Consider the following 18,606-nt stretch of genomic DNA (forward strand, 5'->3'; position numbering starts at 1 on the left):
TATATATATGATTGTGTTAGGCTTCCATACTGAAAGACTTCTGAAGGGACATAAAAGAAACTAATAAGTTTGGATAATGGGTCACTGGAGGATCTAAATGGGTATTAGGTGGGTGGGTGACATTAGGCACAAGAGACATTATGATTCTATGTACATGCAGGTTGATCACTTGCTTTGCTTGCTTAAAATATTAAAGAAACTGGAGAGGAAGGGCAGGGTAATCCTTACTTCCTTTGTGTTAGCCGCACTGCTCATTTAAATGAGAATTGCCGGTGTGTTCTGGAACACGCTTCCATGCATACCCACACCGTGGAAGATGCATCGTGTGTGTCTCAGGCCCAGGGAACGAGTGTGTGTGCATGCGTGTGAGCTCTTGGGGGACTTTTCCTTCCTCATGATATCCTGGTTGCCATAGTGTGGAGGTCTATTTGTGACACTCAGAGAATGCTTTAAATAAAAGCTGCTTCCTGCCCCTGACTTCCTGGGCAATCTGTCCTTCCGGAGACTGTTGGGACCAGGCGTTCACGTGATGTCTGGACTGAGCCCCGCTCATTCAGACCCAGGGCACCATCCAGAGCAGACTTGTGGAAAGGAGCTGCCTGCTTTCCATGGGGAGTTTGCGCAAGGTGAATGCTCAGAGCTCTGAGTCCGGGGTGTTTGCGTAGTTCCTTCTTGTTTCTTTCCTAGGGACCCTGCGGTGCCATTGGCTGAGCCCCAGGCGTCTGCAGCACCCAGGCGCCAAAGAGAACGTTTCTTGTACCCAAACCACGAGTGCAAACAGGAAGTGATAAAGCAGAATCGCCCTGCATCTGCTCCAAGCGACTTCTCTTTCTCTTTTTGTCATTGCTTATTAGGTGTAGACACGTGTGGCCATCCACGCCATAGGATCCCAGATTCCACCCGCTTTGGACTTCCTTGGGGCTTACCATGCCGCCACCTGTGGACATCGTCAAGGTGGCCATAGAATATCCGGGCAACTACCCTAAACTCATGGAGATCGATCAGGTCAGTAACGCTGAATGGCATTGGTGCAGTTATTTTCCATTTCCATTTCTTTATCTTGGAATGTTTATATAGACTTTGGATTTCCTCCTTTTTCTCTTCCTGGCTGTGCTGAAGATAATGGCTACTCTGTAGTTTGATTTCTGTACCTCATAGACTGGAGAAGGACGGCATTTTTGTCCCTTCCAGCACAGGCTTGGGTTGTTTCTGTACAGGGTTTATGACTGAAGCAGTGAGGAAGGGGGACGCACAAGTGACTGGACACAGAGCAGTTGCCTTGGTGGAGGCCACCGCGGCCCTGCCTCCCCAACCCCCAGGAATACAGTGTATGCAGATTATTTTTTAATGTAGGCTGCACAAACTGAAGTTTTTGAATCATTTTTCTCTTTGCCTTTTTATTTTTGCAGAAGCATAGGACAAGTACACGAGGACTTTGCTATAGTAACAGCTTCATAATGAAATTAGGATCAAGGGCTTGGTCCTGGATTCTGGCCAATTGTAGTTTTCTTATTAGTGTACAACTTACTGTGTGTCTAGTGTGTTATCTGTCATGTAATACATCCTCAGTAGATGTTGACTGAACGAAAAAAATAGCAAGAAGTTTAGAAGAGTGATTTCACCCAGAAGAGCATCCTTTAGCTTGGCTCTTGGTAATTGCCTGGCATGGTTCTCATTACTGTTTGACTGTAGATTGTGTCGGGAAGGTTATTTTTATACTTACTTTACTGTCATCATTCTCGAGCCAATGATTGAAGGAGAAAAGGGTCAAGACTTAATAGACCATTATTGGTTTCAAAAAGGATTTAACACAGGATTCTAGATGGCTTTTTACATTTATAAAATTAGAATACCATGGCAACTCCAAATTTTATGTTCTTGATACTACTTTATAATTATGCTTTCCAGTTCTTTCCTGGTCAATTTGTAGTGCCTGGTTGGAGACCACTGTGAATTCAAAGCAATCATTAAAACAAGCTAGAGAGGTCACACTAGCATTAGCGGAGCTTCATTCTGCATGGAAGAAAGGGTACATTTGGGGGATTTTTTTTAGCTACATTTTCATTGCTGAGACCAAATGCCGATAGCCAAAATTAAGGAAGGAAAGGTTTATTTAGCTCAGAGTGTGTAGAGGTTTCAGTCCATCATCTGCCGATTCCAAAGCTGTGTGTGGCGCGGCAGAGTGGCAACACCTCATGGCAGCAGAAGATAGCAAAAGTAGGCTACTGGGATTAGGGTGGTGCCAAACCAACCAGTGAACTGATCGCACACTCTTAATCCCAGCATCACACACTAGATTCAGCTACCTCTAAAAAGTCCTCCCCACTGTGACTGCATGAGGCTTTGGGGGACATCTAGACACAAACCGTAACAGGGATTGTTGTTAGAAAAGGTGCCATCAGGCCAACCTGTTTTCTGCCATTCAAACTAATCTGTGAGACCCTTTTCTTTGTGACTCTTGGAGCAACCACCTGCCAATGAAGTGGGTAAGCCCAGTAGTTTCATATGCAATTTGTCAGGCAACGGATACCGTGTTTCATTTGTGGCTTGGTAGTTAAATTTTACTGTAAAAAATGTCTAGGGATACTTGGTGCAGATAAATGAAGTTAGGATTACATTTGGTCCATGTGATTAGGACTGTGATTAAAATAATCCAGTGAATGCTGCCCAGTGTCATCCAACTGAAAGACAGGCTGGTAAATCAGGAGATGTGGCCTCATCCACTTTGTTCAGTTCACCTGGCACTGCATGACTTCTGGCTTTTCCTTCAAATTAAAATGCCCATGAAAGGTATCTGGGATCCATTCAGAATATCAAGGCAACTTTAACAACACGACTGTAGACACTCATGAAAGAAGACTCCAGAAGGGCCTCAGAAAGTGACAAGCATGGTGGGCTGTGTTCTGAGTGAACAGGAAGATTTTGAGGGAGATTTGCGGCAATGTGTCTTTTACTATACAGCGTTTTAAAAAATTGAAAGACACTGTGTTTTCTGATCACTCTTTATAAGAAAACCATGACTTCTATAAAACAGAAGCTGGTCTCTCGCACACATGGCCATCCTGCGCCCTGTGAGTTCCGCACTGGATGGAACCAGCTTAGTGCTCTGTTGCTTTTTCCTGTACTCTGTGTGGGGCTGAGAACAGATGCTTGGCCTCACCTGGGTGCTTATTGGAAATGTGGAATCTCAGGTCTTAACTAGACTTCTTGATCTAATATTTCACAAGATTCCAGGCAAAGCCCTGTGCATAGCTCAGTGTGAGGGGCTCACCTGGGTACCTGGTGCACCAGGCTGGGTGTCCATCAGAACAGCCTGGGGCACTTGTTTAAACAAATGTTCTTCCTGGGTCTATTCTAAGAGAGTCCTCTCCAGTGATTCCAAAGAATGGTTTAATTTTCTACTAAACCATGGTTAGTAGAACTGGGGAACCTGTACTTTAAGATAGACTCTTTTCTTCTCTTTCTTTTGGCCGTTCTCGGGGTCAAATCACAGAACGTTACAAATGCTAGAAAAGCTCTCTGCTTTTGAGAATGACCTTTGCTCTGTGTGTGTGTATTAATTTTTTTAAATGACATTTTTATTGTAGAATAATTTTACATTTATAGAAAATTACCAAGATTGTGTATGCTTACATTTATTCTCTTGTCGTAGTTTCCTCTAATGTCAGTATCTTCATAAATTTTCTTGAATTTCTCAAAACTAAGAAATAAACATTGTCAAACTTGGCAGGGTGGAGCACACCTCTAATCTCATACCTTCGGGAAGCTGAAGCGGAAAGATCTCCAATTTAAGTCCAGCCTTGGCAACTTAGTGAGCTTACGTCACAAAATAAAAAAAATGAAAAAGAACTGGGACATGGCTCAGTGCAAATGGTGAAGGCTTTTGGTTTAATTCCCAGCACTGGTGGGGGGAGATGAAATGAACATGAACACTGCCCTACTGTATTAATTAACTACAGACTTCTTTTAAACATTAACATTTTTTCCATGATGTTCCTCTTTTTGTCCCAGGGTCCCATCTGGGAATGTCACCCACCTTGTATTTAGTTGTCCTGTTTCTTTGGTCTCCCCCATCTTTTGATCTCACCCAACTTAGTACAGTTCCTATATCTTCCCTTTGTTTTCATGGCTCGGCAGGTTTTGAGAGAGTTATTTCACACTGGTACAATTTCAATCATAGAGAAATTGCAAGAATAATTCAAAGAATACCTTACGTATAGTTTTTTTGAACTACTTGTGGAGATCTTGGACTACCACCTCTCTTTGCCCCTAAATACTCAGTATGTATTTAAGGGGAAAACAATTATTCCCTTACTTAACTACGGCACATCTGGAAATACCAAGAAAGGGAACACTGGTATAACACTGTCATCACACTCACGGCTTATAGCAATATGTCATCATTTGTCCCAGTGAAGGCCTTTATGGCTGTTTTCTCTTCAAGGTTGATAACCCATCTAAGATCCTGTATTTATTGTCACATCCCTTTGGTCTCCAATGATCTGGAACAGTTCTTCTTTTTTTTTTTAAATTCTGGAACATCTTTATGAAGTACAGGAAAGCTATTTTATAGGAATTTTTGGGGGGTGGGCATTCTATCAGATTGATTTGCATTTTGCATTTTGGATAGAAATGCCAGAGACATGAATTTCTATCCTTCCCATTGCATCATCCCAGGAGACGCATGAGGCTTACTTTCATTCTTGGTTTTACAGATGAGAATTTTGCAGTCAGAGAAGTTTCATGATTAGTCACTCGGTAACAGGCCAGGAGAGAACCCCAGGCCTTCTCCCCTTCTCCATAAATTGCAGTAAAGATAAATTTGCTAATCTGTAGGCCCCTTGTGGATGCCATATGGAGACAAAGGTGCCGAATTACATCCCCTGACTCATGTTGCCCAGCAGTGGCTGAAGTTGTAAGGACAGTCTTGGCTTCTGGCATTGCTTTCTGACAGAATCAAAACCTAGCAGGAGACGTCAGTGTAGAGTCTGGGCAAGGTCTGTGACTCTATACCCATACTATTCCTGCTCTCCTGCCTTGTTCAGTAAATTCTACATAAACTACCTCTGTCTCACTGAAGGTTGGCTTCCTTTAGAAAGCACTTGGCTTCTTTTGAACTCAAAGGCATTGTCAGAGGTTGTCTTAGGCTTCCCTGCTTTGCCTGCTTCCGAAGCCTAGAGCACCCATCCAGGGAGTGCAGTGTGCTGTTCCTGACTCACGACTTACGCTGGTGGTCCTCGACTCCGAGTGTGCTCACAGGTCACATAGGGGGCTTGTGAGGCAGGTACAGTCTCAACTCCAGCTGCAGAGGTTTTGATTCTGTCCACCCAAGCAGGATTCTTACTCTGGATCTGTGATATCATCAGGCGGATCCAGTGCAGAAGTTCCAACTGTTTAGCCAGGACCTGGCTTTGAGTTTGAGTGATGTTACGCCACGCCGTGTCAAGAGTCCTTGCTTCCTAGCTAGGTGTTTCCTGAGTGAATCGTAGGGAAGGCATTCCTAAGAAGAGAGATCTCACTTCTGCCTGAGAGAAGTTAGCAGTGGGCCAGCTGGGGAGGTGAGGACCTCACTGTCCTTACTAAGTGTATGCATCTGATAGACTTTTGGGGAAGTTGATGCCCAGCCTGCTGGGACCCCAGAAAGGGAGATGGGAGGTGGACAGGAAAGCATCACATTTTCAGCCCAAATTCTCAGATCTTTCTGAACTTTTTGAGACAGTTGTGTGCACAGAGCTTGCTGCCTTCCTTCCTCCTCCCTACTGCAGTCATTTTGTGTTGGCCCATTTTATTTTTGGATGAATTGGAGAAAGATTTTGCAGGACAAAAGTACAGTGTTGTTAAAAGCAAGCCGTAGAAAATTTTGGAATTTTCTCATTATTTCAGGAGACTTGAGTCCGATTCCCTCGTATGGCTTTGCACCCTTCCTGCTCTCCCCAAGCATCGCTTCTGGTGCCAGACATCTGCAGGCACAGCGTGCAGTTCCCAGGTGCCCGCCTGGCTGGGGGAGCTGCTCCTCAGAACTGTGCTCCTGCACCCTCATGGACTTGTTTATCTCCTAGAGTGTCCTTCTCACTGTGCACCAGCTGGAGCTCTTCCTTCTCTGAACAGCTCTGCGCTGCTCAGAGCCTGGCTCCACGGAGCTCTGCACCGAAGAGCCAATGTGCTCCAACCTTTTGAGCTCACATTAGAATGCCGTCTCTTTTGCAGCCTTTTATGTTCTTGAACTGTTTTCTTTGCCTTTGGTTTGTATTTGCAGTTAATGCATTCTGCACACACTCTGTGTATGTGTGTGTGTGTGTGTGTGTGTGTGTGTGTGTGTGTGTGTGCATCTCTTGAAATAGATTCTACACTCCCTGTGGTCAGCCTCTGCGTAGCACGTCTGTATCCAGCGGCCCATTGCATTGATCTGTATCCACACTTTTGCTGCAGGCTGGAATTTTGAACAGCTAAGAATTAAACATTGATGTTCTTTGTTTTCCATTCAGAATCACTACAACAGCCTCTCTGCTCCCTGTGTATTGGTGGGGGTTTATTTTCCCAATGGAAACACAGATGTGTGTGTGTGTGTGTGTGTGTGTGTGTGTGTGTGTGTGTGTATTGGGGTGAGCACATACAAAATGATTGCTTGCAGCTTTCCTCAATTCCTGTAGTGCTGTAGCATACTTAAGATATAATTCAATGTGCACAAATTCCATTTACTCAAGACCTTTTAAAAGCTCATTAATAGAGGAAAGCACATTCAGGTTTTCCTACTTGACATTATGGAGATTTGCTCCTCCTGTGCTTGGTAATAACAGTAGTGCTAACCATAGTAGCTGCCCCGTCCTGAGTGCACACCAAGTGCCAAGCATTATTAGGTCATCTTAGTGCTATTTTGTTGGCTTACTACAGTCCTGTGAAGCTGGCTTTAGATTTCCTATTTCATGATTATTCACAAGTTCATTACTTCATCTAGTGCTACTCAGCTGGGATGGTACTGAACAGAATCCAGCGCTAGATGCCGTTTTGGCTGAGTCATCCTGGCTTTCTGGTTGTCAGCTCTGTTTTTGTCTCTTCATCTCTTGTGTTCCTACTGAGTGTTTCCCCAGTAACACAGTGACAGTCCCAGGGACAAAAGCAAAGACTGCTTCTCCTTCAAAAGTACAGGACATCTGTTAAGTGGTCTTGGCAATATAGAGTAACCCATCTGAGGCCCCACAGAGCCTTGGAAGGTTTTGCTTAGCCAGAGGCTGGGCTCCTTGGGCAGGTAGTTCAGCCTGGTACTCAAAGGTGTGGACTTTGGGGTAAATGGATAGGAACCCCAGATTGGCCTCTGCCATTATTGCCTCACACCTGACCAGGAGCAAGTATAGTGCTTTGTGAGGGAGAATTGACAACATTCATAAATCCTTTCTAGTGATACAGTAATGCTGTGAGATAATCACTTAGCGATCTGCTTCATAATGGTAATCATTAAAAGCCAATTATAATTCTTTTGTCTGGTACATAAAATAGAACAAGCTTCTCATGTTTCAGGCAAGACTGGAACCAGTAATACAAACTTACCCTTGAATACATGAAAGCCAGCTCTTTGACTTGAAAAAGCATAATACCCACAGCATTTAAATCCTGGCTGCCTGGTGAAGAGAATCGAAAGACAAACTCCAGATAGAGAGCCTTGAATTCAGATGGATCTGCTAAAAATCACACAGCACAAAGAAAATGGGTCAGCTTTCTAGAGAACTGGATATAAACCTTATACTGCAGAATCCAGAAATCATAAAATAAACCTGTCCTTTTTTTTTTTTAATTCCCTGAGTTATTAGACTTCATCAGATTATCTTAATCTTGAAAGTGTTCACGTCTGGGGCCTGATAAATCTTGGCCTGTGAATGGTGGCATCTTTGCCCCGTCCTAGCCTTTACTGTTTCCCACAGTGTAACAGCCAAAAAATGTCTCTGGAGATAGCCACATTTGGTCCCCTGTAGACTGGCGCTCCTAAGCTCGGCTCTATATCAGAATTGCTCATGGAACTTACTCAAAATGCAAAGAGGATTGTTGGGTACGTGTTGTTCAGGGTCAGGGATTCTTGTTTTGATCAAGGTTCATTGGAAATCACTGTTGCGAGCCCCTGAGCATGCCATTGTCTGCTGTCAATACCTTGGCCCCTCACGGCAGCATCCAGAGAGTCCCTTAAAGGCAGCGTCTCAGTTTCCCCACCAGAGAAGATAGCCCTGTAATTATCAGCCTTTCCAGATAGCGCTGTCACAAGTTTCCTTTATGCCTGGTAGGAAAGCTGTGACAAAGCCTGTGGATGCTGCTTTTGTGCTATCCCCAAGGGCAGCAAGAAACGGGAGGAGGAATAGTCCTCCCTCATCTGATTTTTGCAACTGTTGGATTTGGCAATGTAACAGCTATTTCTTCAACTTCCTTTAAAATATAGTGACGAGGACACTTCCATTTTTGGTTTAGCTCATTCTTCTTGTGGGATGGTGTATATAACCTCATAAGATCTTAGAATGTGTCAAGCATGGGAGAGAAAGCTGGCACGCATGTTGCTCTCGAAAACTGACAGCTAAGATCAGCCGAGCAGGAATGAATCCCAGAATCTATTCAGCTTTCCCTTTGGAAGATGAGCTGCGTGCTTCAAGTTTGTTTCCTAGGTCTGTGCAGCAGGTTGTGGTCTGTGCTTCTGCCCCTCTCCACACCACTGTGGGGGAAGAGAACTGGAGCATTGCAGGGCAGTCTTGGATCAGCTGGATTGTCTTGCGATTTGGTGACTAAAGTCTTGTATATATGTGTATAGATGAGCTTTATTCATTGTCCCATGATATCAACTGGCAATTGATGGCCACTTCTTAAAGCAGCTCTGAAAGTCCTCTTTCCTGAGTGACCTCATAGAGTGAGACAAACAAAGCTGCTGAAGGCTGTTGTCAAATGCCAACCAAGGGGAAGGCAGGCTAGTGAAAACAGGATCCTAGGTCTGGATCCACATTATTCAACTTACCTGGCACCACTGGACCGCCAGCTATGGCCAGAAGGCAAAAATGACTGTCAGAAGTCAACATTTTGAATGAATTCAGGACATCAAGGCAGCCACCACAGGACAACAAAAGGTGTTCAGGAAAGAAGACTTTCAGACCTGCTTCAGAAAGTGATAAGAAGGATGAGATAGGTGTGCTTGAAGTGAGGCGTGGGTGTTTTTACAGTAATCCAAGGCCTCTGCTCTAATAATTTTTACAAAGGAATATGGATGCTCACCATAGTTTTCAGAAATATGCATTCCTGTAGGAAGAAGGCTGCTGAGTTCCCAGAAAGGGGCAGCTCATTCTGGATACAGGCAGCTTATACCTTTTCCCTCTGGCTACAGTAACATACCATGTAGTGTACCCAGAACTCTGTGGAAATGCAAGCAGCCTTGGGGAAATGCAACATGTGCTTGGCTCTTTTCCTTACTTTGACTTCTCCAAAGTCCTGCTCAGTCCTCTTGCTCAGTGGCATCATCATGATGCATGAGAGGACCCTCCTCCTCGTCACCCACAGCCTTTCACACAGCTAGACTGAGGGTCTCCTTCCCGTGGTCTGGGATCTGCCCTCCTCCTGTGTACTCCTGCTGCCTCTCTCCGGCTTGTCTGCATGGGGTGACCACAGTAGCGTCACGGCAGCCTCAGGCTTCCCCTCATGCTTCCCCTGAAGTCACTCTCCCAGCTTGGTATTGACCAGTGGCTCTTGGACTGGCATGCGGGCTTCTTGCTGTGGTTTCTGGAATCCTGCAATCCAGAACCCCTTGCTGCTTTGCCAGCCTTGATGACAGTGATTGTGGCTTCCTCCGGTGGGTCTCATCTCTTATCTTACCCAACTCCTTCCTTCTTCAGAATCTTTCTCTTAATTGGGAATTGTATCCTTCTTTTTTCTGTTTGTCCAAGTCCGGCCTTTCATTCTTCCATCCTCAAGGATAAGTCCTTTTGAGCAAGCCCTCTCTGACTGCAGATCAGGTGAGGGCCATTGCTAGGTGCATTTGTACAGTGCACAGAACATGGCAAGCCCATAAGGAATATTTGCTGAGGAAGGGAGATGGATGATGTTCTCATTGTCTTCACATCTGTTGATATGGACAGTGTACTTATGAAAATGAGCAGATATAGGAGTACATCCTTTCCCCATCCCTGCCATATATTTTGAGTGTGTTATTGTCTTTTATGACTTGACTGTATGAAGACCTACATCGGTACCCCATAAAGCCCTCTTACTTAAAGCATAGCACTTTACAAGAAGCCATGCTCATCTTCAAGGTGATGATGAAATGAGAGAACTTGTTAGACCGTTCTTGTAGTAACTCAGTCAGGATATGTCCATTCCATGGCCTTGACTGGTGACAGACAAGAGGGAGAGAGGTGAGGTGAGTATCACGCTGAGACAAATGAGAAGATTCATTTCATAGAAATCTGGCGCATGTCTATATGAGCATCAAAAGGGAGGTATTAAGGGCGATTCCAACGTTCCTTATAGGAACAGCTAGACAGATGGTGGTGCCCTCGTCCAAAATAAAAATACCACTAGCAGAGTATGTAGGTGGACTCATATTCTTCCGGGTCAACTTACAAATGGATAGAGGAAAATGGGTTAAGTGTCAGCTGGATATCTTTCTGTGTTTCCTTTGGGTTTTGACATACTGGCCAATTTGTCCAATTTATTGGTCTCAGCCTCCAGCAAAATCTCCTCTTGTTAGAGAACACACCCAATTATTCCCCCCTTTTCTTTTCTTTCTTTTTCTTTTTTCTTTTTGGTCTAAAAACCTATGATGAGTTATCTGTAGGATACAGACTTTAGACATTTTGGCTTTTGGTTTGCCTTTTTAGCCATTCATTCCTGGGACACTGCCACTTCTTTCAAGCACATCGTGAACCTTCACTTAGTTACGCCTTTGTGCATGCCCCATCTTCCGCCAAAAATGCCCAAGGCAATCCAAACACTATTTACTTATAATTGCTTCTCTGCTCCCACAGGGAGAATAAAGAACAAAGGTTTAGGATCACCTCAGATGGAAATGGCAGGACAGGAGATACAATGTCAAGGACCAGGAAGACGTTACAGTTCTAGAAACACACACACTGAGAACTGAAGGGGAATTGATGAACATACAGTTAAATATGCAGTCAAATTAAGATGGCCGGACAGAAGGGGACCACAGAGACATTGGTTTGGAAGTTGTGGTTTGGGCATTAAGTGTGGGAAGATGCTGGGGCAGAGAGGGTTTTTCTCCTGTGACAGTAAATGCTGTCACAAGTTGCAATCTTAGTGTATGATTTCTTCAAAATTCATGTGACCAATGCATGAGGAAGGCCTGCTTACTGTTCTCATGGTGACATTATATATTCTTCTACAAATAACATATATCAAGAGCTTTCCATGTGCCAGGGACCAAGATCTTTGGAGTCTTACCATGTCCCCCTTCAGTTGTTAGATCTGGATACCTGTGCTTCTTGTTCTTGATTACAAACATTCTAGACTTAGGATGGCGTTAGAAAGCAAGCATTTGGGAATTTTATAGGGCTGGGTTGAAATTCTGCCTCTGTTGCCTATGTTCTGATGCTTTCAGCATGTTACAGAACATCTCAAGCTCCTCCGAGAGTCTTCTGCTTGGTAAATAGACTTAATGAGAATGCCATCTTGTTCAGCATGTGTGGTGGTCACTCACCAAGGTGTAGCTGTTAGTGGTGCCATTTGTACATCAGAAGGGCTGACCAAGGAGGATGGACAGTAGAAGTCTAGGTTGATGATATAGCAAAGGTAAGAGAGTTCGCAGCAAGAATGTGACTGTTGATGGCATATTTCATGTTTTTCCTGCAAAGTCTGCTTTATTATTCATGGAGGCTGTTCTTCAGCCCATGGCTTTCCACTACTTGCTGGCAAGATTTGTCAGCAGAACATAACCATTCAAAACAGAAAGAAGAGCTAGGCGTAGAATCTCAGCATTCTGGGAAGCTGAGGCAGGAGATCACAAGTTCCAGACAAGCTTGGGAAATGCAATGACTTAGGGAGACCATGTCTCAGAAAGGAAAATAAAGGCCTGGAATCATGTGTTCCTGGGAGGGGTCTGGGTTGAATCTCCAGCACTCAGCACACACAAGAAAAGAATGATGAGCTGGCATCAAAGCGTTGGCCCAGGCATGGAGACCGACAGTTAGGGCAGGACATGAGTGCAGCGGGAAAAAATGAAACAAAACATGGGAGCCCCACCTTGACACTTCCTTTGCCGCCACATCACTTCCTATGGTTTTCTGACTGCTGTCCTACTTTCAGTCATAGTTTCCCTGCAGCTGCAGAGCCTTCATAATCCTGTGTCTCAATCGCACCCCACCCAGCTTTGCTTGCAGGGCTTCCCTGGCTGCCCGCTGTCTCTGTACTTCATCTGATAACATCCTGCCTATCTGAGTGGGTAGCCATTGCTATTTACCTGGCCTGACTTCATTTGCCAGCTATGCACATAAATGCAGTTAGCCTTCTATCTGTAAACTTGACACAGATAAGCAGATTATTTCACAGGGATGAAGGTAAGCAGACCACAAAACTCAGTGTGAGGGCATCTGATGGTGAGGACAGGGTGGACTAAAATGACCCGCCTATGAGCCTGGAGTCCCCTGGAAGTAATTTTTGGAAAAGGCCAATATGAAGGAAAATTCACAAAGTAGGAAAGACTCTCTGCTGCTGTCAGAGATAATGACATTTTAGGGGGAAAGAGCTGTTCCTTACATCTGCAGCAACACTGATATGGCACAATATTAAGTAGTCAAGGAAAGAGTCACAGAAGATCACCCTTGATACAAGCAGCCCTATTCTTTTGTTCAGCTCTATATTTCTGTCTTCCATAATTTCAGTTCCCTTCTAATTAAAGGGACTTACTGAGTGGAAGATGTTAGACGATCTAAAAGAGAAGGTATGTCTGCTTGTCTTTAACCCTCTAGTGCATTTAAGTGCTAATTATTTAGGGCTTTGCTCATCTTCCTGGCCCAGTGATTTTTATGACAGGGAAATTTGTGTTTTATATCTGGGTAAAATCTCATATCTAATTAGTTTCAAGAAGCTTGAAAGACGTTCTTTCAAGTAGAAGAGTCTTGGAATGAATCATCATTTGCCAAGAGAAAGATGGCCTTGCCTCTCATCTGTCAGGTTTGGAAATAAATGTAGTTACATGATGGTACTACTTCGAGGAGGCGATTGGGAGCCCCCCTGGCATTGTTGATAATGACTGGACTCTCCAGTCAGTGATCCACACCGCAACTGTCAAAATACTTGTCGTCAAAGTACTTGCTTTGCGAAAGTCAGCCCCATGTGCCCATCTGATAAAGGGGTTTTTGCCGTCGTCAATCAGAATAGTTCAGCTGGTGTTAGAGCAGTGTACACACCCCTGCTCAGGATGCACCAGATACCTCCACATTAACAGTGTGTGGCTCCAACGTGTGGAGCAGACTCACGAGAGCGTGAACGAATAAGAGTGTGATAGAGAGACTGGTGTCACTGACATAATGAGGCACCTGTGGGGACTGGACAGGCTCTCACACATTAAAGTTTCCCCGAGTCACGTTGCATGAGTTGCCGTCAATACGGCCACCCTTTCTCAGTGGTATCCTGACACCAGCAAGCTGGTTTCTTTTCTTCCTGGGCCAATATTGCTCATGGCTGCTGTGCAGAATATGTTCAATGGATTTCCATCTATGAAAGCAAAGGAAAAATTCCGAGACTTCTGTTGTGCCGCCTCAAAGTGTCAGAATAAAGCATCTGTCAGATTCTTTTAAAGCACTGGAGAAAGGTAGTTTTCTTCCCCCCACCAATAGTCCAGGGCCCAAAATGTTAAGCATTTGTGGAGCACAGTTTTGCAGTCAGAAGACTGAGAGATGACAGCTGCATGGAAAGGCATGTGAGCACGGTGCCTGGGCTTGCTTCTGTCAGCCCGTTCTGTGCCACCTCTAGCTGCCTGCTGGAGCCTCAGTGGTGATCAGAAAGAGACCGTAGAAAGGGAAGCAAGCTAAAGGCCTGGAAACCAAATGAGTTCTTAATTGGTGCTTCTTAATTGCATACCTTGTGAGGATGAGGCAGTTAAATAATTGGCCTTGATGGAGTTTCTTAGAGGCAACCTGACTCCAAAGCAAGTATAAAGAGTGGAGAAAGGGGGTTTAAAGAAAATGATCAGACAGAGGCCTGGTGATGCACACCTGTGATGCCTGCCCTCTGGAAGGCTGAAGCAGGAGAATCGCAAGTTTTAGTTGCCCAGTTGGGGCATCTCAGTGATTTAGAGAGGCCATCTCTGAAACAGAGGGCTGTAGATCTAAATCAGTGTGAGGGCCGTGTGCTCAATCTCCAGTACCATGTGGAAGAAAAAGAATAACGACAGGGGGAGACAAGGGCAAAAGGTAGCACAGAGGGCCAGAGTCCCTGTGAGCAAGAATGAAGAGCTGGGTACTCATTGATTCATTAGATAACATCTTCATCTAGTCAGTTTTTAAAATTATCTATGCAATGTCCAAACAGGGAATATAGGCCATGGAAAGACCTATTTGTGAGTATCTTGAACATCTCCTCTCTGTAGGTAGCAGGGCCTAGACCAGGGATCTTCCATCATTATTCCAGTTCATCTTCACAACCTTACGATGTGCAAGGGACTGTTTCTGCCTCACTTTGGAAGGAAAAACAGTGTGGAGAGGAGAAGCATGCACCAGGTACAAGGCCAGGTTCTACAGAAACAGATTCAGTCCCAGGAAGTCTTTCTAAGTCATTTACGAGATCACAGTTGAGGGAAAGGAGAGAGAAGCAAGTAGTTGATAAAAATTCACTGTCCTAGATGGTCTTCAGCTGTCCTGGTTACTTTTCTCTCACTGCTGGGACAAAATATCTCTCACCCAAAATTAAGGAAGGTAGGTTTATGTAGCTCACAGTTTGTGGAGGTTTCGGTCCATACTCAGCTGGCTCCAAGGCAGAGTGGCCCATGGCAGAGGGCAGCCGTTCATGGCAACAGAAACCAGCAAAACAGAAAGTGGAAAAATGGAGGAGCAGACACAGAGGGCATGCCTCTCCCCCCCTGTATTGCATTCAAGATATCTACCCCAGAGCGAGTGTAGCGCTCACACTCATAATCCCAGCATTGGCTCACAAATTAATCACAAATTCTAGAAGCCTGCTCCCATGACTACATGAGGCATTGGGGGAACAACTAGACACAAATCATAATATGAGGTGTCTGTTCACTCGTATCATCTCATGAGCAATTTTTCCCATGCCATTAAATGCAGTTGAGATGGATGTGTACGCTTGGACGGCACCAGGTGGTCTCCTAGGTGGTGTCTGTGTTAGGACAGGCATGCGCCTGAGTATGGGTAGCACAAGGCACGTCAAGACCCATAATACAGGCCTACTAACAGGTGTGTGGGCATATGGGTGGGGCGTTGCCAGCCTCAGCTTGCAGGTGTCAGGCAGAAATGCAGCGGCACAGGGGTCTGAGTAGATTCCCCAGGCCAGGTATCTTGGTTAACAGACTGGGGCAGGTGGCTGAACAGCCTGGGGCTGCCAGCGCTCATCAGGCCATGCTGGAAGAACTCTGATGAGAGACAACAGCTGGGGGTCCCCTGGGAAGGAGCCTTCTGGCCCTCTGCCCTGGCCACCTCCTAAATAAACAACTGGGGATGTCTTAAGGGCTTCTCCCATGTCTTAAAGGAACATGAGCCCTAGGTCACAGAGTGTTCAGATTTTTTTGACAGATAAAAGGGAGACCAAAGGAGACTCTGGCTCAGTAAGTGCAAGTATTAAACTGGAAGGGATGGCAGGAAATGTGTGTAGATCCAGGTTCGTATGATAGCCTGTGCAGGAACAAATCCTACAAAAGGATCAGAATGGAGATGCAGGTTGTAGAGTTTGTGGCTCTGGCATTTTATTAAAAGCACAGACAAGGGCTGGTCAAATAGCTCAGCAGATTAAAGCACCTGCTTAGGCAGATGCTGCCACCAGGGTGCATGCCAGCCCTGCCCCCGGGATATGCTGAGGCTGCGATTGAGACTGAGCATGGTGGTGCGTACCTGTAATCCCAGGAATTGGGAGGCTGAACACTGGTGGATCACTACGAGTCCGATCTATGTAATGAGACCCTGTAGACCTAGACTGAAACAAACAAACAAACAAACAAACAAACAAACAAAAAACCAAAAACAAAGCACAGACAAGCAAACAAAAGAATAACATCCCCACTTTAAGGAACAAAGAAGGGGATTCAAAAGGAACTGCTGGATATGTGTGTTTCCAGGAATCTAGCTTATTCCATAAAAAGAGAGGCAGAATCTTTTTGTATGGGAAATTTACTTCCTATTTGTGGTTTAAATGAAAGAACTCTTTCTGGGGCTACAGCAGTGCTGGAGCTTTTGCCTAGTGTACTCAAAGCCTTGCATTCCGTCCTCAGCCCTGCACAGGAAAGAGAAAGAAAAGGAACTGTTGGAGAATAAAAGATTAGATAAAAAGAGAATAATAAATCCTTTAAAAGAAAGATAATTTCTTGATACATGGTATGGCACGAGTCAATTGCACATGAAAATGCTCACTTCATTTAACACATAAAGCTATTTTACAAGCATTAAAATTTTCCCTAGAATAATATAAAGTGAAGAAAAGCTTTTGTAGGCTGCAAGATGACCTTACTGTGGCTAAAGGGAATGGGGGAAGATGTAGATTGGATCTTTGGTGCATGATCGTCCCAGCCACTGTAACCCTCCAGGTCATCCTGAAAAAATATTTTTGGTCTTCTGATCTCAGCTCATTATGGAGTGCAAGAAAGTAATCTGAACTTTCAGAATAAAAATCCTAGGGATCTAAATTTGATTTTTATATAAGTTATGGAAACCTACTCAAGCAGTTAAAATAATTGTGCCTCAATATTCTAAATCCAGACATTTTCAACTAGCGCCTAGAAATGAATTGTTAGTTCTTTTCGGGCTTGTGGGGTCACAGGGAGAAGAACTGGATTCCTCCTTCTAGATGAAATGCTCTTCCTCCAGGGCCATTCCTCTCAAGGAGGTGAAGGGCAAATTGTTGAGTGAACCTAGAGAGACCTGTTGATGTATACGAGGCCCAGCTCTCCCTGGGTCTTGGAGAACTGGACCGAGAAAAGCATATAACTTTTGGGGAGAATGTTAAGGGATAAATCTTGGGCCAGAGATGTGTTTGACTGGAACTTCCTACTCTGCCAGTGGGCATGTGTCCCACGGTGGTTTTATTCAGGAGGTAAGAAAAAGCTGTGATACCAGGCTGGTGCCTTCTGCTTTGGTGTCTTGGTGGCCTCGCCTGCTTAGAGCAGGACAGCTCACCCTCATGCCCCTGCCTAGCTGGCTGACTGTTATCTGTTTCCACATCTGTTGTGTTCTTCCTGAGCTGCCCGGCTCAGCACTCTTTCATGCCACTCATTGCAAAACTCCTAGGAGATCTATTCCGTACAGAGGGTAGTGAGAGTTGTCACACGTTGGGCAGCTATGGCCAGCGGCTGCATGGAGACCCTCAGCAGCAGTGTATGTGATAGGAAGTGAGACCCATCCAGCTAACAGTTAGCTCCCTGTCTGCACTGTTTTTGGTTTCACTTTTGTGTTTTGTTTATTTTTTGCAGTGCTGGCAATGGCACCCAGGGCACTGGACATATCAGGCAATCACTCTACCACTGTAAGCCATACTTTAGCCCCTATATTTGTGATTTAAAGAAAAGTTACTGAATGTACAGGGTTTTCATTTAACAGGAATCTACTGAGTCTCCTATTAGCATCTATTAGTACCTACTATCTCTAGGAGCCAGAACTAAGAAGTGAAGATGGGGGAAGTTACAGAGGTGTTCATAAGGAGCAAGAAGAAAAGATGGGTACCCAAGGTCCTGGGAGGGATTCATTTAATGTGCTAAGTGCAGAGAGAACAGCTGCATCTCTCGAGGAGAGCGAGGGATGTGTGCTTAGAGTGGGGAGCTATGATGTGGGTGTTGACTCCAGCCGACAGGGCAATACAGAAGAGTGAGACCAAAGGGTCTGGGGTGGCATCCTGAGAACAGAGGTGGAGAGGGGACAGGAGAAACGGGCCCTGGAGGACATAATGATAAGACTTGGTGCCTTGTAAATGACCTGATTGCAGAGGCTGAGGGAAGAGGAGTAAGCAGGACTTGTTCTCTGGAGTGCACTTTGGGAACACAGAAAGGTAGCCAGTAGAGTGCAGGAGCAGATGGAGAGGAGCTGGAGTTGATTTGCCAGCAGAGCACTTGACGGGAGATTGACAGCAACCATTACTAGTAAGGGGCTGGTGCTTGGAAGGCTTGGTGAGGGGCTGCAGATTGCAGGGGAGAGTTGGGAGGTTCATCAGAGAGTGGAAGGTGGGATGTGGAGAGGTAAGAGTTCAGAGGAGGAGTAGGCGGGGAGAGGGACGTCTGCTCAGAAACTAGACCAGTAGTGAAGAGGAGGGCCAGCCAAATAGCTCACCAGACTAAAACATCTGCTTAGGCAGACACAGTGGCTGGGATTCCATCCCTGGCATGCTGTGCTGGCCATGTCCCTGGGATGTGCTGAGACTGAGACTGAGACTGAGACTGAGACTGAGACTGAGACTGAGACTGAGACT

General features: G+C 45.1%; 1 protein-coding gene across 4 annotated transcripts in view; it reads left to right on the forward strand.

The window, feature by feature from the left end:
* The window catches only part of Elmo1 (engulfment and cell motility 1), a 623,184-nt gene that overhangs the window by 123,638 nt on the left and 480,940 nt on the right, over nucleotides 1-18,606 (forward strand). For 3 of the 4 annotated variants that reach the window (XM_023713447.1, XM_023713448.1, XM_023713449.1), the window contains one exon: nucleotides 855-1,005. In XM_023713447.1, the coding sequence (XP_023569215.1) occupies nucleotides 928-1,005 (78 nt within the window). In that variant the 5' untranslated portion in view covers nucleotides 855-927. Of the gene's footprint in view, nucleotides 1-558; nucleotides 627-854; nucleotides 1,006-18,606 lie in introns of those variants that run through there. The other variant, XM_004629569.2, reaches the window with a different exon arrangement.

Source organism: Octodon degus, unplaced genomic scaffold, assembly GCF_000260255.1.
Source record: "Octodon degus isolate 3935 unplaced genomic scaffold, OctDeg1.0 scaffold00031, whole genome shotgun sequence".
Classification (NCBI taxonomy): Eukaryota; Metazoa; Chordata; class Mammalia; order Rodentia; family Octodontidae; genus Octodon; species Octodon degus.